Genomic DNA, 21,788 nt, shown 5'->3' with positions numbered 1-21,788 from the left:
CTTTTCTTCAGGACTTTATATGTTTTACTGTCTCAATATATATATATATATATATATATATATATATATATATATATATATATATATATATATATATATATCTATATAATATATATATATTTTTTTTTTTTTTTTTTTTTTTTTTTTTTTTTTTTTTTGCAAAACTCACTTTAATGAAGACTTTCTTCTTCCTTTTATTTAAAGAAAATGTTGATGGAAGAACACTGCGGTATTTTCCAGAATATAAGTTGCAGCTTTTTTTTTGTTTGTTTTTTACTAGTTTGGGGGGTCCTGTGATTTATACTCTAGTGCAACTTGTATATTAAAGCATCTGTTTTCTTTTTATAACAATAATTATAATAACAATTTATCAAAGCAAACAAACAAACCAAAAAAAATCCAACAATAAAAGAACAAATGCCTATAATAAAAAGTATACAACAGTGCACAAAATCCCAACTTAAAAAGCTGATAATACAGAAAAAAGGTGGCACTTATATGTTTTTTTTCTTCTTCTTCTTTGAGGTTTTTCGTTTTTTACAGGTGTGACTTAAAAATGTTGATTTTAAAAGTGTTTGACTTCTGCATTTATAACATGTGGAAGTACAACTGAATTCAGCTAACAAGACTGCACATGAATCTGAGGCTGGACAGACTGTCGTTTGGGACACAGAATCTTTGCAAAAGCCCTTCGAAAGCTGGTGTGGCAGAGAGGATACAAAAAAGGGTTGATGGCAGAGTTTAACCAGAGGAGCCAAAATGTAATCTCATACCAGTAGTTTGACACACATGTACCCCTACAGGCAGCACGAATAATCATTAACAAAGTGTATGGAGCCCAGCAAATCGCAAAAATACAGACAATAATGGCCAAAGACTTGGCGATTTTTTTATCTCGGGAAAGAAGAGATCCCTGTACTCTGTGGCTAAGTGCCATAGAGAAGGCCGTGGGCTGAAAGAGACTGGAGTTTTTCCTGCAAGGAGAAAACTTCACCCCCTCCATAAAGATCTGGCTGCTATTAGGATCTGCGCTGGAAGGAGGAGACTGAACTTCATCATCCTGGATAACTGCTGAAATAGCTGCGGGCTCACTGGATGACACTTTCCGTGTTTTCATAAAAAATACAGACAATGATCCACTGTCTCTCTGCTTTCTAATGTTCCTCTTGGATTTCACGCAGTCCTCGCCTGGTACCCAGCTCTTATTCCTGCGGTGGATGTTCAGGTAGATGCTAAGGTTGAAGAAGGTTACTGACACAAATGGGGAGAAGAACTCGAAAGTCGAAGCACTGAGTAAGAAGTACCAGGTGAAATAAAACTCAGCGTAACACTCATGGGCTGGAACCACACTCTGACCAACGATGACCTCCCAGAAGATGATGGCAGGTCCGTAGAGGAGGAAGGCCAACACCCACACTGCCAACATCTTGATCACAGCCTGGTGGGTCATTTTTCGTTGGGCTCTGTATTGAACCTGTGTGAAAAGAGTGGTAGAAGTGTCACTTACAGTAATGCCCTATACATAACACAAGCCCATTTCAAATAAGCTCAAAGTCAGAGCCCTTAGGGTGGGTACAGTAGGTGTACATCCACATAAGAGGAGAGATAGCCTCAGGAATGTAATAATTTGTAGCAGAGGTGGGATGAAGTCACCATCAAGTCACTTTCAAGTCATGAATCAGCAAGTCCCAAGTCAAATCTCAAGTTATAATGACCACCAACTGTTTGCAAGCTGACTTGAGACTTTACTTGGACTTGCAGATTGATAACTTAAGAATGACTTGACAGTGACTTTGTCCCACCTCTGGTTTGCAGTGTGGACCTTGTTACTCAAGGAGGCACTGCACTTTGTCATTGCATAATCCTGCAGACATACACACAGTCTGTCTGCAGGAACCTTGGAAAGACTGAAAGCAGGTTAATGTCCACCACATTGTGCAACCATTGTGGTTCCTAGATGGCAACCACCCGGGCAGACAACCACTAGGGTTGGACAGTTAAATAATTCCATCGTCCATCACTGATGGCTGAATAACATCACAATGTGGAGTCACCATTGTAATACCATGTTACATGGCCAAAATGTCATACCTGATGTTCCCTCACAAAGTGAAATTCCTCATCTCCATAAGTCATCTCCTGAAGTAACTATTCATTGCTGACAATGTCATTCCAGCGGGACCCAAGGTTCTTCTGAAGACACCTAGTACCACAGACATCCACTCATCATCTTAGGTCACTGGTTAGTGTGCAACTCTCACAACCATATCGTGAGACAGGAAACATGGGGACCCTAAAGACTTGGATATTTCTTCTCCTGCAAAGGTATCAGCATCACAATCACCTCTGTCCAGTGACCTCAGGACTCCATAAGGTTTTCCCAGGTGCCTCTTGATTTGAAAAGCAGAGAGCCCAGAGACATTAATGTCACTGTCAAACTAACTGAATGTCTCTACAATCCACATACAGATACACTTCTCAGGACCAAATCCAAGAAGTCACTGAAAGCCTGGATCTTACTTTCGATTCAAGACTATCACAAAGTCAGGTGCTTTCCTGGCTCAGCTTCTCAGTGGTTGCAATCAGGACATCCATTCATTTTGCAAAAATCACAGCATCATCTACAAATTGAAGATCAGTAAACCTTTCCTCACCAACAAATGCACCTAAGTCACTGGCATCCACAGCCTTACCCAACACCAAGTCTATGCAAACATGGAACATTAATGAGATAACTGCAAATTATGGGTACCTGCTGGTAGACAGTAGACAGGGGTGCAACACTGTCACTGTCTTGGCATTTTCAGCTCGTGGCACTACAAGACCCAGATCAAGCCCCTGTCTGAACTGGGATAAAACATGGGATTTCACCTGTGAATACCAAGACTTCAGAGTTACTTGACAGAGATTTTGTATCATAAAGTAAGTCCCTTTGGCTTCTCCCTTGTTTGACCCAAGGTCACCACAGCAGGACCAACGTGGATCTGCATGTTGATTAGGCACATGTTTTACGCCACATACCCTTCCTGACACAATTCCACATTACATAGGGAATGAGCGGGGTGGTCTTGAACCAGGAACTTTCCACACTGGTAACAAGCACGCTTAACAGCTAGGCCATAACTCCTGCACCAACACTGACAGTCAATATTATGCTAGCAGTCATCCATACAAGGACTTCACAGACCAGCACCTCCTCAGATCTCATAAAAACCAAATTTTTATGAGAGTAATCTCATAAAAACCTTTTGTCATTATGGGGTATTGCGTGTGGTAGTTTGAGGAAAAATACGCTCCTTAGTGAATTTCATCCATTTTGGAATAAGGCTCAAAGGTCCCCCCCTTTTTTTTTTTTTTTTTTTTTTTTTAGATTTTTGCAAATTTATTTAAAAAAAACAACAAAAGAAATCACATGTACATAACTATTCACGGCCTTTGTCATGAAGCTTAAAATTGAGCTCTGGTGCATCCTGTTTCCACAGATCATCCTTGAGATGTTTCTGCAGCTTAATTGGAGTCCACCTGGGGTAAATTCAGTTGATTGGACATGATTTGGAAAGTCACACACCTGACTACATATAAGGTCACACAGTTGACAGTGCATGTCAGAGTAAAAACTAGGAATTGTCTGCAGACCTCCAAGACTGGATTGTCACGAGGCACAAATCTGGACAAGGGTACAGAAACATGTCTACTGATTTGAAAGTCCCAATCAGCACAGTGGCCTCCATCATCCATAAATGAATGAAGTTTGGATCCACCAAGACTCTGGCTGCCCATCTAAACTGAGTGATTGGGGAAGAAGGGCCTTAGTCAGGGAGGTGCCAATCAGGCCTATACAGTAGACTGACCAGAGGCACATGGCAGCCTGTCTGGAGTTTGCTATAAAGCACCTGAAGGACTCTCAGACCATGAGAAACAAAACATGCCAGGTGTCATGTTTGGAGGAAACCAGGCACCATCCCTACAGTGAAGCATGGTGGTGGCAGCATCATGCTGTGGGGATGTTTTTCAGTGGTAGGAACTGGGAGACTAGTTAGGATTGAGGGAAAGATGAATGCAGCAATGTACAGAGACATCCTGGATGAAAACCTGCTCCAGAATGCTCTTGTCTTCAGACTGGAGCAATGGTTCATCTTTCAGCAGGACAATCACCCTCAGCACACAGCCAAGTTATCAAAGGAATGGCTTCAGGACAACTCTGTGAATGTTCTTGAGTGGCCCAGCCAGAGCCCAGACCTGAATCCAACCAAACATCTCTGGAGAGATCTGAAAATGGCTGTGCACCGACACACCCCATCCAACCTGATGGAGCTTGAGAGGTGCTGCAAAGAGGAATATAGGTGGCAAGCTTGTGGCATCATATTCAAAAACTTGAGGCTGTAATTGCTGCCAAAGGAGCATCAACAAAGTATTGAGCAAAGGGTGTGAATACTTACGTACATGTGTTTTCTTAGTTTTTTTTTTTTTTTTTTAATAAATTTGCAAAAACTTCAAAATAACTTTTTGTCATGTTGTCATTATGGGGTGTTGTGAGTAGAATTTTGAGGGACAAAATGAATTTACACCATTTTGGAAAAAGGCTGCAATATAACAAAATGTGGAAAAAGTGAAGCGCTGTGAATACTTTCTGGATGCACTGTATTGTGTCACTGTGTGTCAGTAAAGTCAAAGAGAGAAGAGGAACGTCAGGCTGAGAGTAACATTCACCAAGTGTGAAAGAGACATCTGGTTTCTATTTATCTGCTCTTCTGACATTCTTCTGCATCACTCATTCTCTTTGCACTGCTTCCATTTTCCTTTCACCTCTTTTCATTCTTAACTGTGTCATTTAGCAGCGTTCCATTTACCTTTCTTCTCTGCGTTTTTTAGCTTTTCTTGCCACTGAGCCAACGAATGTCTCTCAGCAGTTGCAACAGCTGGATTTCTCCTCTCATTATGAGTCATTGATGGTCTTCAACTGTGATTAAGCAGCAATTTTAAACTCCCCTGCCTAAGCGATGGCATGGAACTACATCAGGACACCAATAATGGATTCTCAAGCATTCATTGTAAAGGCACATGACTCCTATTTCCAATGCAAAATGATGGAACTCCAGCCCCCTGCGGACTGATTCATAAATGAATAAAATTAAACAAAATAAAATAATTACTTGACTGTCAAACAATGGAATTACAGCTAAATAAAGAAGACTTTTTTTGTAAATATTTCCTATGAAAAAATGCTAAATTCATTTTTTTTATCTCCACAAATATTCCAGTTTGTACATATTTATTGATACAAAAATATTGTATTAAATATCTGTATTGTGTTAATACAAAAATTCTCATGTCAGAAACAATTAACTAACTGAATATGTGACCCAACCCAACTTAATGTGAAATTCCTAATATTTTATGCTACCCAGAGTTCTTTGATTGTGAAAACTAAGCTATTCTATATCATTATATACTATTGTGCATAGATTTTTGATTCATGCTTGTACTACTAGCAACCCTTTGCACCTTAAGACAAAATCATATCTGTCAATACCAAACCAATCTCACTCCATTTCGTGATGGCATAAGTGCTTCTGAGAGCAAAAATTCTGAAAAGTTGAAAAATTTTAGAATTTAGGCATATAGCTGATTACTTTATGATAGTAAACAATAACTCAATAATAATGTTGTTTCATTGGGTCATTTAATTTTGTTTAGTAAAATATAACAGTAGCATTATTTTCTAACAAGGTAGGAAAACTAACAGAGCAAATACTGTCAAATTATGCTGCCACCTTATACAAGTAGCAAAATCTGATAAGGCAGAAAAGGCCACAGAAATAGATATTTTTTTTAATATTACTAAGGTATATTTCTGGAATATGCACCACGGCACCAATGTGCTTCTAGCGGATCATGAGACACCTCAGGAGAGGCAAACGGGGAACCATCCAAGCTGTTTACAGAAAGGATGGGACTCAGTTGACATCAACTGAGGAGGTAATCGGGCACTGGAAAGAAGACTTCGAGGAACTCCTGCATCAGACTGCAGCACCCGCTGTAGTAGAGGCAGAGCTGGAAGCTGATGGAGGATCATCATCAATTTCCCTGGTGGAAGTCACTGAGGTAGTCAAACAACTCTGCCAGGGCTGTGCCATGTCACCAATCCTGTTTGTGATATTCATAGAAAGGATATCGAGGTGTAGTAAGGGGGAGGAGGGTTTCCAGATTGGTGGGGTCAGGGTCTCATCACTGCTTTTTGCAGATGATGTGGTCCTCTTGGCCTGTGCCCTCCAACACTCACTGGATTGGTTCACAGCCAAGTGTGAAGCAGCTGGGCTGAGAGTCAGTACCTCTAAATCTGAGGCCATGGTTCTCAGCAGGAAACCGATGGATTGCCTACTCCAGGTAGGGAATGAGGTCTTGCCCCAAGTGAAGGAGTTCAAGTACCTCGGGATCTTGTTCACGAGTGAGGGGACAATGGAGCATGAGATTGGCCGGAGAATCAGCGCAGCAGGGGCGGTATTGCATTCGCTCTACCGTACTGTTGTGACGAAAAGGGAGCTGACGCTAACGGCGAAGCTCTCGATCTACTGGTCAATCTTCGTTCCTACTCTCACCTAAGGGCATGAGGGTTGGGTCATGACCAAAAGAACTCGATCACAGATACAAGCGGCTGAAATGGCTTTCCTCAGGAGGGTGGCTGGTGTCTCCCTTAGATATGAGGTGAGATAAGGACTAAGTGGAGAGATTATATCTCCACACTAGCCTGGGAACGCCTCAGGATCCCCCAGTCAGAGGTGGTTTATATGGCCCAGGAAAGGAAGTTTGTGGTCCCTGCTGGAACTGTTGCCCCTGTGACCCAATCCCAGATAAGCGGGTGAAGATGCATCTATGCATGTATGTATTTCTGGAATAAAAATGGATAAAAATATGTAATGTTTTCCAATTTATATGCCCATTTGACCACCTCACACTCCACAAAACATGCTGGGAGTCTTGGTACCTGACCTGTTTTACATGAGTACCACATGGACTAATGAAAATTAGAGCTGCAACAGATTTTTAATTGACTATTAAATTAATGGAAAACTATTTTGAAATCTGATCAATTGTTTTGAGTCTTTATATATATATATATATATATATATATATATATCAGCTTTTTCAGTTATTCCGCCTGTCTGGCAGTAAACCAAATGCTCTGGATTGTGGAGAAAACAAAACATTTGAAGGCATCATCTTGGACTCTGAAAAAAATTTGATCAACAGTTTTCATCATTTTCTGATATTTTATGGACCAACAACTAATCTATTAAACAACTATGAAAACAGCTAGTTGTGGCCCTATAGAAAATGAACTGAACAACCTTGTTGCCATGGCTATAAGCTTTCTAGACAGTCACAATGAATCGCCTGTGCAGACAGAAGAAATAAAATCATCATACATACAAACACAAATTGCCATAGTAAGTTCCTTGAGCTGCTCCCTTGTTTGCACTCGGGGTCACCACAGCAAATCCAAGGTGGATCTGCATGTTGAATTGGCACAGGTTTTACGCTGGATGCCCTTCCTGACGCAACTCCACATTACATGGAGAAATGTGGCAGGGGTGAGATTTGAACCTGGAACCTTCTGCAATGAAACCAAGTGCTTTAACCACTTGTCCACCACCCCTGCTAAAGACAAACTGCCATATGTATGAAAATTATGTGGTGCATTTAAATACAGAAAGCGATGCATCCAGAATTGTGTCTGCAGCAAACCCAAAATTATTCCATATAATGAAAACTCCACAAGGTGAAAGAGGCTGTCTCATGAGGTCTGAGGAATAGTTGGCCAAGGAAAAAATTAGCTCTGTTTTCTGTTAAGGGCAGATTTTAGTTCTGCATCACTGCACATCATGTCACCCACTTTTGAGGCTCTATCTTAATCACTAATAAAAAAAATAATCTGTGCAAAGGTCAAAAATCCATTTGGGGTGTGTCCGATTGCAAATCAGTATTTAAGCAATAGAAAATACCAGCCAAAATGAGGCACAAAGGGGCTAGTTTAAAGCTCGACATTGTGCAGAGGCGATATCATTAGTCAGTTACATTGTCATCTCTTGTCTTGTTTAATGATAGAAATGTGCTGGTATCTGATGTATTGTTATTCAGAGGATGACGGGATGAATGATGCAAGCTGGGCACCTTGGCAGAGATGTTGTCTTTTTGTTCTTTCTGTGAGACTCGTTTCTGAAATATTTTGTATCAAAGAATGGACTGTTAACCTCTGTCTGAAATTAAGCAAACTTGGAAGTGGAAAGTCTTACAGTTTGTTGAATGGCCACTTGAAACTGGCTCCAAAAACGTATTTTTCACAGAAGCTCATGTTAAAATGTCAAACTTCACAGCCATTGTCTCCAGCAGGTGATTTCACTGATGAACTCATCTGCTCAAAGTGGCTTAGTGGTTAGCACTGTTGCCTCACAGCAAGAAGGTTGTGGGATTGCTTCCCGCCCTTTCTGTGTGGAGTTTGCATGTCCTCCCCGTGTCTGCATGAGTTTCCTCCAGGCACTCCCATTTCCTGTGTATGAATGAGGTGGTGGTCGGAGGGGCCGTAGGCATAGAATGGCAACCACGCTTCCATCAGTCTGCCCCAGGGCAGCTGTGGCTACACTAGTAGCTTACCACCACCAATGTGTGACTGTGTGAGGGAATGAATAATTAAGCAATTTGTAAGTGCTTTGGATATCTCGTGATAATAAGGCACTCTATAAATCTGAGTCATAGCGAGCTAGCCAAGAAGCTGAATAGTAAGGAAGGAGAAAAGGACTTGTACCTATTGGGCAGACAAAGGAACAGAGCTGGAAAGGATGTGCATCAGGTTAGGGTGGTAAAGGATGCAGATGGTAATGTGTTGACAAACGAGAAGAGTGTGTTGAGAAGGTGGAGAGAATATTTTGAGATGCTGATGAATGAAGAAAATGAGAAAGAGAAAAGGCTGGATGATGTGGAGAGAGTAAATCAGCAAGTTCAAGGGATAAGTAAGGATGAAGTGAGGGCAGTTATGAAGAGGATGAAGAGTGAAAAGACAGTAGGCCCAGATGACATTCCAGTGGAGGCATAGAAATGTGTAGGAGAGATGCCGTTTCCTATTTTTAACAACAAGGGGTGATGTGCAGAGCTGCAGTAACTACAGAGGCATAAAGTTGATCAGCCACAGCATGAAGTTATGGGAAAGAGTAGTAGAACCTACGCTTAGAAAGGAGATGAAAATCTGTGAGCATCAATATGGTTTCATGGTGAGAAAGAGCACTACAGATATGATGTTTGCTCTGAGAATACTGATGGAGAAGTATAGAGGCCAGAAGGAGTTACGTTGTGTTTTTGTGCGTTTAGACAAAGCTTATGACAGGGTGCTAAGAGCAGAGTTGTGGTATTGCATGAGAAGTCTATAGTGGCAGAGTATGTGAGGGTAATGCAGGATGTGTACAAGGATAGTGTGACAGATGCGCAATAGGAATGACATATTCAATCAAGATGGAGGTGGGATTACACCAAGGATCTGCTCTTAGTCTTTTGTGTTTGCAGTGGCGATGGACAGGTTGAGGATGAGATCAGTCACGAGTCTCCATGGACTATTTGGGATCCTTTGGTCACCTTGTTTGCTGCTAGAGATTGTCAGATGTGGCAAAAAATATTATTCAGCGCCTCATTCATACAAATCATGATGAAAGATTTATATTTGACAAGCTGAGGGAACAAATCTGAAAATCGAAATAATTTCCACATTACTGCACTGAGGATTGACACAATTACAACAGACTGTGTACCTAGAAAAAGTACTCACCCCCACCTATGTTTTTTTCAGTTATCAAATCAAAAAATAAAAACAAGGTTTGGTTTTTGAATAATTCAAAAAACAGTCTCTGATATGTGCAGCATGATCTCAATAAAATAAAAATATAAAACGAAATCATTTCTTGCACAAGTACTCATCTGTTTTAATGTAACATAACAGACCGAGGTCAGGGGATGGATAAAAGCACATTTCCAACTCACTGGATATCTCTTGGAGTTTGTTTAAATCAATCATTAATGAATAGAAATAGTATAATATTGTAGGTAAACCCTTAGCAAGTTGTTCTCAAAAGTGTACCTGATGGAGATGAGTGATGAGGGAAACCACCAAGACACCCGTGGTAACCCTGAAAGAGTTACATGCTTCAGTGGCTGTAGCTAAAGAGATTGTGCATAAAGTAACATTTACACGTGGCTGTTCAGTGACCAGTGCTACATGATGGAAGATCGATCCGACCCACCGAATTCCACAACGACAGCGTAGAAGTGACACTGCCAGTGGCAGGGATATGGGACTACTTCTGGGACATTGTCAGTTTAGCCTTACACTGGATTTTGAACTATCATGCAATCTACTGTAACTCTGTAACTGTTACAATGGCCTCAGCAGTAGGTCACCCCTCTGAGTCTGGTCTGCTTGAGGTTTCTTCCTCATTAACACCAGTGGGAGTTTTTCCTTACCACTGTCACCTGTGTGCTTGCTCGGGGGGGGGGGGGGGGGGGGGGGGGGGGGTTGGTAAGATTAGACCATACTCGTGAAGTGCCTTGGTGCAGTTTTGATTTGGTGCTACATATAAATTAAATGCATTGACTTGAATTGAATTGCTGTCCTACAAACAGTTTCATGGCACATGGGATAAAATGCTTAATTAAAAAAAAATTGTCATAAAATAATGTAAAATTTTAAAAAATTATCAAATTACAACCTGTGAATTTTAAATTAATTTTATTGATATTTCATGTATTTTTAAAATAGAGGAAATATCTGCAAAACATGAAAAAAGATGAACAGAACACAAATCTCTCTCTCTCTCTCTCTCTCTCTCTCTCTCTCTCTCTCTCTATATATATATATATATATATATATATATATATAGGCTGCATTTATATGGTGCTTTTTCATTTATATCAGAAGCTCAAAGCACCGATGCCTCACATTCACGCTTTCACACAGACACACTATTGTGGGCAGTCTAAGGCACACCTGTGCACTAATCATGGTGTCTAATCAGCATCTTGGTATGGCACACCTGTGAGGTGGGATGGATTATCTCAGCAAAGGAGAGGTGCTCACTGTCACAGATTTAGACTGGTTTGTGAACAATATTTGAGGGAAATGGTGATATTGTGTATGTGGAAAAAGTTTTAGATCTTTGAGTTCATCTCATACAAAATGGGAGCAAAACCAAAAGTGTTGCATTTATATTTTTGTTGAGTGTATATATACATATATATATATATATATATATATATATATATATATTATATCTATATATATATATATATATATATATATATATCGAGGGCTGTCCGTAAAAGTATAGGTCCTTTTTATTTTTTTCAAAAACTATATGGATTTCATTCATATGTTTTTACGTCAGACATGCTTGCACCCTCGTGCGCATGCGTGAGTTTTTCCATGCCTGTCGGTGACGTCATTCGCCTGTGAGCACTCCTTGTGGGAGGAGTCGTCCAGCCCCTCGTCGGAATTCCTTTGTCTGAGAAGTTGCTGAGAGACTGGCGCTTTGTTTGATCAAAATTTTTTCTAAACCTGTGAGACACATCGAAGTGGACATGGTTCGAAAAATTAAGCTGGTTTTCAGTGAAAATTTTAACAGCTGATGAGAGATTTTGAGGTGATTCTGTCGCTTTAAGGACTTTTCACGGTGCGAGACGTCGCGCTGCGCTCTCAGGCAGCGTCATCAGCCTGTTTCAAGCTTAAAACCTCCACATTTCAGGCTCTATTGATCCAGGACGTCGTGAGAGAACAGAGAAGTTTCAGAAGAAGTCGGTTTCAGCATTTTATCCGGATATTCCACTGTTAAAGGAGATTTTTTTTAATGAAAGACGTGCGGACGGGTCCGCGCATCGGGACGCAGCCGACGCGGCGCGGCGGCACAGGAAAAACACCTCCGTGTTGATAACCATTTATAAAATCCAGGCGGCTTTTGATGGCTTTCAGTGGAGTGAGTATATGAGAAATTGTTTATCAGCTGGAGATGTTCCAACTTGTCCTCAAGGCTTCCAACAGAGGTGTTTTTCCTGTGGCGGAGCGTCGCGGCGGCTGCGAGCCGACGCTGCAATCCGCCTGCACGTCTTTCATTAAAAAAATCTCCTTTAACAGTGGAATATCCGGATAAAATGCTGAAACCGACTTCTTCTGAAACTTCTCTGTTCTCTCACGACGTCCTGGATCAATAAAGCCTGAAATGTGGAGGTTTTAAGCTTGAAACAGGCTGATGACGCCGCCTGAGAGCGCAGCGCGACGTCTCGCACCGTGAAAAGTCCTTAAAGCGACAGAATCACCTCAAAATCTCTCATCAGCTGTTAAAATTTTCACTGAAGACCAGCTTAATTTTTCGAACCATGTCCACTTTGATGTGTCTCACAGGTTTAGAAAAAAATTTTGATCAAACAAAGCGCCAGTCTCTCAGCAACTTCTCAGACAAAGGAATTCCGACAAGGGGCTCTGACGACTCCTCCACAAGGAGTGCTCACAGGCGAATGACGTCACCGACAGGCGTGGAAAAACTCACGCATGCGCACGAGGGTTCAAGCATGTCTGACGTAAAAACATATGAATGAAATCCATATAGTTTTAGAAAAAAATAAAAAGGACCTATACTTTACGGACAGCCCTCGTATATATATATAGATAGATAGATATATAGATAGATAGATATGTAGATACAGATATATATAGATATACATATATATGTGTGTGTGTGTGTGTGTGTGTGTGTGTGTGTGTGTGTGTGTGTGTGTGTGTGTGTGTGTGTGTGTGTGTGTGTGTGTGTGTGTGTGTGTGTACTAGCACGCTGCCTGTGGGGATCCATGGGCTCTAGATTGGGTAGTGTTTATAAAATAGGTATCTGACATTTTTCAAGGGTGGCAAAAAATTATGCAACGTTTGTTACAATTAGTCGCTGGTCATCAAGATGATTTAAACCCCAGAACCAGGCAGCCAGACTAAGAGGGATGTGTGCAAAAAAATACCAAGTGCTTTAATCATACAAAGTGAAAAACAAGTAAAGCCTCGGTCACACAGCACTAACAAAGGACACTGAAGCCAAAATGAAAGAAGAAATCTGGACTTACTTTGACTTACGGAAGCATCGTTTAACTGTCGTCCAGCTTTGCTTCTGTAGCTGGCGCTTTGTCAGAATTTTCAAACTGTTGAAAAATGTGAACAAATCCAGAGGACAACCTCAGTTCGTCCATATTCTGTTTTGCTGTCTGTCTTGACAGTTCTCATTGTTTACATAGTTCCTGTAACATCAGCGTTTTGGTCGTCCAACTTTGTCCTACGTCTTGCACAAACACTGACGATATCTGAACGGATCAATAACTAACGCTCAGACGTAACGTCCTCATATCGCTGATGACTCGTCCATGTGTGGGACAAAAAGCAAAGGTGTCATACAGAAACAATAGTGACAAGAACGTTTTATCAGCTACTCCATTTTATCAACTACTCACGCATGTTCCAGCCATTTGTGGCTGGAACATGCGTGAGTACACGTTGTTGTGAAGACAAACAACATCTCTCATCTGTTGTCAAGACAACAAATCCCACACTTGCAGGTGCTGTAGACATGAGCACAGGCTGGCTGTGCTCGGTCTCATACTGTCAGTCACATCATTGCAAATTGTTTTGATTTTGTTTAAAGTATCAAGGTCAACGTTTGCTTCACTTTTCTAGTGTTAGTTTCGGTTTTGTTTTGTTCCTTTTTGCAGTCTTGATTCACAGACTTTTCAGTGATGGGAAAAGTGCAGGATCATTCGTCCATCTTTTCTCAACAATTTGTGACTTTGTGACTTTTTTCCTTTGTTCAGCTATCAACGTGTGTCATGTGACAGGGCCCTAACATACCGAGCAATCAAGAACAACCAGTGAGGAAACAGGATAATATCACTAACAAAATGACGGGGTGACACAGAGGGAAATACACCAACAATACTCACAAGTGATCTGGAATGAAACCACAAAAACACTCTAACCAACAAACATAGAATGGAATGGCAGAACTGAGAAGACTAACTAATGAGTGACAGGTGTGCAGGAGAAACTAGAAAGAGGAATTAACAGGTGCACGTGAACTAACAGAAACACTTGGAATAAATAACTAAACAGACAATAATCGGAAATTAAAACACAGAACAGCAAAAACTGTGAGTATGAGAAATGACAAACAAAAACCAATCAACACCGCAGAGAAGAACACATAAACCAATAACACACAACCTCATAAACCAAAATACAATAGTTCAAACGAGGAAACACGAATGAGCAAATGAACACACGATGCCGGAGCGCACCAGGAAAGAAACATAAAATGGGGATGAACACGAGCAGACATCAGACACACCAGACACAGAGGATGGGCAGAGCTACTGTGCATGACACACACATGCAGGAGACGGGGTAATAGGTACACACACACACGCAGGAGACGGGGTAATAGGTACACACACACACGCAGGAGACGGGGTAATAGGTACACACACACACACCCACACGCAGGAGACGGGGTAATAGGTACACACACACACCCACACGCAGGAGACGGGGTAATAGGTACACACACACATGCAGGAGACGGGGTAATAGGTACACACACACACGCAGGAGACGGGGTAATAGGTACACACACACACACCCACACGCAGGAGACGGGGTAATAGGTACACACACACACCCACACGCAGGAGACGGGGTAATAGGTACACACACACATGCAGGAGATGGGGTAATAGGTACACACACACACCCACACGCAGGAGATGGGGTAATAGGTACACACACACACACACACACATGCAGGAGACGGGGTAATAGGTACACACACACACGCAGGAGACGGGGTAATAGGTACACACACACACCCACACGCAGGAGACAGGGTAATAGGTACACACACACACGCAGGAGACGGGGTAATAGGTACACACACACACACAGGAGACGGGGTAATAGGTACACACACACACACACGCAGACAGCCGGACAACAGGTGCACAGGACTGAAACACACACAGATGACACAATAATGAACACACACACACACACACAGATATGCAGACCATAGGATAACAGGTGCACACAAAGGAATGCACGAAGGACTCGCACACAAACATACATCCACACAGGACTCGGGAGGCAGACACACGCTCACACAGGACTCGGGAAGCAGACACACGCTCACACAGGACTCAAGAGGCAGACACACACTCACACAGGACTCGGGAAGCAGACACACGCTCACACAGGACTCAAGAGGCAGACACACGTTCACACAGGACTCGGAAAGCAGACACACGCTCACACAGGACTCAAGAGGCAGACATACGCTCACACAGGACTCGGGAGGCAGACACACGCTCACACAGGACTCGGGAAGCAGACACACGCTCACACAGGACTCGGGAAGCAGACACACGCTCACACAGGACTCAAGAGGCAGACACACGTTCACACAGGACTCGGGAAGCAGACACACGCTCACACAGGACTCAAGAGGCAGACACACGTTCACACAGGACTCGGAAAGCAGACACACGCTCACACAGGACTCAAGAGGCAGACATACGCTCACACAGGACTCGGGAGGCAGACACACGCTCACACAGGACTCGGGAAGCAGACACACGCTCACACAGGAGTCAAGAGGCAGACACACACTCACACAGGACTCGGGAATCAGACACAAGGAGACAAACATGACTTGAAGCATGTCTGCCAGAAAACAATAAAAACTAACACCTATCTCAACCTTCTGACCAGGGCTAAGGTGCGACGGATCCTCAGTCACTCCAGGTGTGCAGCTGCTTATTGATGTGAATCTGAGGCATATTGTTTTGGTGCTATGTGGGCCTGTTTCACATGGGAAATCACTCCAGAAATACAACCCTTTTACCATTTCTTCATGATTGATTTAACTAAAGCCCAAGAAAAAAAATCACTGACTTTTAAACTTTTTCTTCATACCTTGCCTGCAGCCAGCAGGCCATAAAAGTGATGATTTAGTTGTTATATTAAAGGCCATGAGTACTTATGCAAACCACTATTGCAGGTTTTATATCTTTATTTAATTTAGCTGATGTTGCATATTTTTGCTGTCAGAATTGAAATTAAAGAGAACAAATTCAAATGAATTTCTAAGAAAACTTTAACAAAAAGTTACCAAACAATAAAAACATCTAACATGCCCACAAGGTGAGTACTTTTTATAGCCACTATATGTTACATTTGTGTGTGTTTTAAAGAGCACTTCTACTTACAGCTCTGGTGACAGACAGAAAGCGGTCATAACTAATGAGGACAATGTTAAAGACTGAAGCAGTGCACAGCAGGTAGTCGATGACCAGCCACACCTTGCACAGGCCCTTACCCAGCATCCACCGGCCCGTCAGGTTGTAGGGGATGTACACTGGGATGCAGAAAACACCTGGAAAAGTCACACGCTGAGTGATAATTCTGCCACACGGAAACACACAATGCAAAGACCATTTATGAGGCATGACAAATATATAAACAGATGGGTGGGTAACTAAGTCGGCAGGCAGGTAGATAGACAGACTAGATATAATGGAAGGATTTCATTCCCATTTTCCATGTGTTGGAGTTAAAGAACTAAAGCTACAGTCAGATGAGCTATAAATGAGGGTGACTAGAAGTTTGTATTTGTCGCTTGATGGGCATTTCCGGGGCGTGGCCACTTTATGGCTACTTGGTATTTCTGTGCACAATATTTAAATAGATTAGAAAAGACAGCAAAACCAAGAAGTAAGTTTTGTTGGGTTCAGATGAAGTGGGTTCACGTATCGCTACAATTATTCGCACACACCAGCGGCTGAAAGACAGTGTGTGCCCTGTGAGAGCCCATTTGATCATCCTCGCGGCAGGTGTCGGCCAAATTCCAGGTGACACACATGAACATCCAACACCGCTCCCTTGACACTTAGAAAATGTGTGGCCATTTGCACTGTCTGCACGAAAACAGTCAGCAGACAATCACTTTCGAGCTGGATGTGAAATTTGTCTAAGTGCCCCCACGAGTGTGGCGTTGCAAAAAAGCAGCACACATGTGGCGTGCCAGGGTGTCGGCTCTTCCCGCAACACACAACAGATGGGGAGCGGCCAGCCATGTCAGAGCGCACACAGCACGGCGAGCTGCTGACCAGAGACTCACTGATGGCTGCAAATGACGGCTCAGTGCACACAACGTGTCACAATAAGAACACAGAGACCACAGCCAGGACAGGTATACACATATAATATGCACTACACTACCTACATACACAATTACATAACAAATGGCTAAAAAAATGATCACATAACAGAGAAACAGAGTGACACTTGGGTGTGCACTGGACAGACAGGGGGCGTGTCCACTGACAGGAGTGGCTGTGGAGAGCTGTGGTTCTGGACGTCCCAGCTGAGGAACACATACCATGTTTTGACAGACATGACCTAACAACTGTCCACTGTGACGTATGTGTGTCTGCTTGCTGTCCTCACGTGTACATATATAAAAATATATATCGCTGTTGCAACGAACTGCAGCAAGCAAGTGCATGGCGTGCACATTGACAGTCTGTCGCAGGTGGCACGGACCATCAGATCATAACAAGCAGCGAGTGATCTGAATGTCACGTCACCCACGTGAGCTCTGTTCCACATGACACTGTGTCTGTCCTGCGGCGTGCCGTCCACAGGACACACGTGTTGGGCAGGGCACGCACCAGCAGATGTGGACATGATCAGAGCTCACTGCATCATTCATGTCATGTCATGACTGTACGTCTATGACCATGGGTCATCTGCAGAGGAACAGACAGTTCATACTTGTATTGTCCGCTCGATAAGAGTGATTCAATGAAATGTAGTGGTTTTTTTATGGTGTGTGTTTTTTTTTTCTTCACAGCAGAGGTACGATGTTGTGCAACATGTTCCAGCTGTTTTTTCCCCTCCACAACAGGGGCAATTACAGTATTTTTTTTTTTTTGCCGTAATTAAAGACTTCCTCTTCATCTACATTGTCTGACTTCTCTTTTTTTAAAAAAAAAATACATTTATCTCGTTGTTGATTTAAGGCATTTTATGCACCTTTTATAGGATAGCGGTGGTAGTGCAGTGGTAATGTTTCTGTCTGTTAATCAGAGCTTTTGTAAATTGCAGGTTCGAATCCCATGGGTGGCATGTATTTTTTATTTTTATTTTGTTCCACAACAGCTGCACGATGTGGTTCCACACTCTCCAGCTGCTTGCACTGTGTTCCCGCTGTGATGGTTTTGTGCATGCTCATACATGTGCACAAAACTGTTGCAGCTGGCTCGTTCACGCCTGCCCAACCGTGTGTCCCTCCTGATGTCAGCTCGATGTTTTCATGGTTCGTTGATTCGGGCTATTTCACCATGATTTGCCCTGATTCCTACTTATTTGTGCTACGTGTGAAGGGAACTAGAACTAGGACTAGTCGACCATAAGACTAGTGTTTAGTTCCCTTGAATTATTTCCTTTGAGCAAGCTTTCCTCAAACTTTGTTCACAAAATTGTCTGAATCTGTGTGAGCACTTCATCTTTGCCAAAATAATTCATCCACCTTGCAGGTGTGGCATATCAAGGTATTATTAAAAAGCCAGAATATTGCACGTGTACTGTGGACTGGTCATAATAAAAGGCCACTCTAAAATATGCACTCAGTCTTCAAAAAATATCTGAAGAAGCTGGATGTGGCAGTCCTGGGTTAACGTGGTCAGCAGTTGTGAGACTGGTTGGATGTGCAACCAGATTCTCTGAAATGATGTTGGAGGTGTTTTGCTGGTAGTGAAATGAACAACACAGGCACCAGCTCTGGTGGACATTCCACCAGAGCTGGTGCCAATTCCCTCAAAATTTGTGACTTCTGTGCATTGTGTTGTGAGATAAATCTGTACATTTTAGAGTGACCTTTTATACTGTAATTTGTGCAAGGCACACGTGCAATAATCATGCTGTTTAATCAGTGTTATGCCACAGCTGGCAGGTGGGATGGATTGCCTTGGCAAAGCTGAAGTGCTCATGAACACAGATTTTAACAAATTAGTGAACAAAATAAGCCGTTGTGTCCATAGAAGAAATCTTAGATGTTTTACTTCATTGTATGAAAAATGGGAACAAAAGAAGTGTTGCATTTATATAATTTTTGAGTATAGATATATGGATGGATGGATGGATGGATGGATGGATGGATGGATGGATGGATGGATGGATGGATGGATGGATGGATGGATGGATGGATGGATGGATGGATGGATGGATGGATGGATGGATGGAAAACATCCCTATGTTTTAAGTGGAATAATTTTTATAAAGAAGCATTCATCAATGCAGTAAAGAGCAATATAGTAGAGCTGCAACGAACAATCAATTAATCGACTATTAAATTAATGTGCAACTACTTTCATAATTGATTATTTTGAGGCTTTTTTAAAATCCAAATTCTTTGAGTTCAGCTTTGTAAAATGTTAATATTCTCTGGTTTCATTACTAATTCATTTAATTTTCTTGGACAATAAACTGAATGTCTTTGGACTGTTGACAGTACATTTGAGGACATCTTTTGGAGACACCAATCAATATTTTTCACCACTTTCTGACATTTTATGGACCAAACAACTAATAAAATGAAATTAAAGGAAAAAATATCTACAGATTAATCAGTTATGAAAATAATGCTTCGTTGCAGCCCTGTAGTCAATAACTTGCAACATTCCAAAATTTAAGAAGTAAAATGACAGCAAATTCAACAGTAAGCCATTTATTTCAGAAATGGCACATTATCATTTCTGGAGGATTATGGAGAAAATCTGCTGGGAAGAAAATCATAATGCTTAAGTAGCTGGAGGTGTGTTTTTCCCATTAGATTCCAACAAATAATCAGGTGAAAACTGAACAAATTCACAGAACAAGAAAGGCGCCAACTCACCCACGAAAAAATCAGATATAGCAAGGTTTAGAAAGAAGTAGTTGCTTTGATTTCTCAGGGTTTTATCCATAATAAAAGCCACGATGACAAGCGCGTTTCCAGCCACAGTAACGACAACCAGAGTGACCATGAGCACCGAGAGGATGACCAGCAGGTAGCCCGGGAGGACAGCCTTAGCCTCGGACACCACAGGAGTCATGTTCCCGCTGGAGTTGGACTCAAGAATGTGCGCGCTCATAGTTAAATTCAAGTGTCAATCATTGCCGATATATACATATTTTTTATTTGACGCGCAGAACACGTGGACAAAGTCCAGTTACGCACAGGCACCGTGCGTCCCGCTGTGCCAAGCAGCGTGAAAGCGCGCGTGGATATGTTTCTCCAAACTCTAACATTTTTCCCAGATTGTATCTGTGATCTGGTTTAAATTAAAAAAGAAGCCCGTATAGATTAACAGATCCGAAAGTGCGCGCCGAATAAGCGCTCAGCTCAACGCGCGGCTGATGTTTCCAAGAGCGCGTCGCTTCTTCTTTGTGCCACCGCAACGACCAGAATGCAAATCCGGTGATATTTCCAAAATACAACTCTTACGTCAGCGTCTGTCGGCGCTACACACAAATACTTTTTAAATTAAGATAAGCGGTTGAAGATGAGTGAGCGAGTGATAAACATGACACCTGCAGGACATCTGGGAAGAAGAACTGCGCACAGCTTTCCCAAAATTACACATCCCAACTAAATGAAAACCTGCGCTGTGGTTAGACCGATTTTATCTTGAAGGAAAAATGCGTTCCGGTCTTCCTCTGGTATTTTTCATGTATTTGACGTTTTGCTTCTTTCCACCTACCAGCATGATCAAACGGTGCAGCAGGCTGCAATCAGATGAAGTAGTGCACGCTCACACGCAAGGATGTGAGCTGCTGCACGCGCACGGTCTAGTCACCCGCAGACAGGTGTGTGTGCACGCGCACCGTCAGTCAGAGGTCACGGCACAAAGACAGCGGAAATAAAGATGACCCGTTCCTCTGGTTTTCACAGTTTATTATTGAGCCAATTAGCAGATGATCTAATTTCACTGCTAATTAGCACTTGCTCAGAGGAAGGATTATATTATATCTTAATCAAACGTGCCTCAATCACTCTCATATTTGAAAGTGAGGTACAGACTGGCACTCACTATCGTCTGACAAAGTTTGATCTGCATCTGATCCAGATTGTGGATTTTGTGGACATTTGAATTTAATATTGAAAAGCCTATTTGTTGTACATTTTGCATTATATCTCAATTAAAAGTGCCTCAACCACTCTCATTTTTCTGTTATGGATTTACCTACACTACCAAAATTGGATGGAGGTTCCAATTTTATGCCTGTTTGTCTGTCTTCCAGTTATCAGTCAGAAACAAAGTGCCAAAAAACAATGACAAATTGTGCATAGCAGAGATAACCAATGTTCTGTGAAAATTAACTGAAAAAGAACTCAGAAACTGAAAATGGTGAAAAAAAAAAAAAAACTTTGATTCAAGTGCATGAATTAAATACATACTCCTGACCAGTGATGCCGGTGTTACTCTAATCTAACCACTTTTTTTGTAACGAGTAATCTAACGCATTAATCTTTCCAAATGAGTAATCAGATTAAAATTACTTCTCCAAGTCACTGTGCGTTACTATTATTTTTGCATTGTGGGTCGACAGCAGCAGTAAACTTGGTCTGTAGGCAGATGGTCGGGGTTCGACTGAACTGCCCACTTTAAGCGAGCTGTGAGCTTTT

The 21,788-nt window shown here is 42.0% G+C and overlaps 1 protein-coding gene across 1 annotated transcript; it reads right to left on the bottom strand.

Moving 5' to 3' along the window:
- Positions 1-594: 594 nt before the first annotated feature.
- On the bottom strand, positions 595-20,425 carry LOC117519165 (histamine H3 receptor). The gene is made up of 3 exons (XM_034180475.1): positions 20,016-20,425; positions 16,327-16,493; positions 595-1,474 (listed from the first exon to the last, which is right to left on the bottom strand). The coding sequence occupies exons 1-3, from the start codon at positions 20,251-20,253 to the stop codon at positions 620-622; spliced, it is 1,260 nt and encodes a 419-aa protein (XP_034036366.1). The 5' UTR covers positions 20,254-20,425; the 3' UTR covers positions 595-619.
- Positions 20,426-21,788: the final 1,363 nt, after the last annotated feature.

Source organism: Thalassophryne amazonica, chromosome 10, assembly GCF_902500255.1.
Source record: "Thalassophryne amazonica chromosome 10, fThaAma1.1, whole genome shotgun sequence".
NCBI lineage: Eukaryota > Metazoa > Chordata > Actinopteri > Batrachoidiformes > Batrachoididae > Thalassophryne > Thalassophryne amazonica.
This window is presented reverse-complemented; position numbering and strand designations above follow the sequence as displayed.

Bases quoted from the DNA above. Each gene is read 5' to 3' on its own strand.
- LOC117519165 (XM_034180475.1), bottom strand. From the start codon at position 20,253: ATGAGCGCGCACATTCTTGAGTCCAACTCCAGCGGGAACATGACTCCT. The intron at 16,494-20,015 runs GTGAGTTGGCGC...TGACTTTTCCAG, and splicing joins TATATCTGATTTTTTCGTGG to GTGTTTTCTGCATCCCAGTG. The intron at 1,475-16,326 runs GTAAGTAGAAGT...CTTTTCACACAG, and splicing joins TTCTGTCTGTCACCAGAGCT to GTTCAATACAGAGCCCAACG.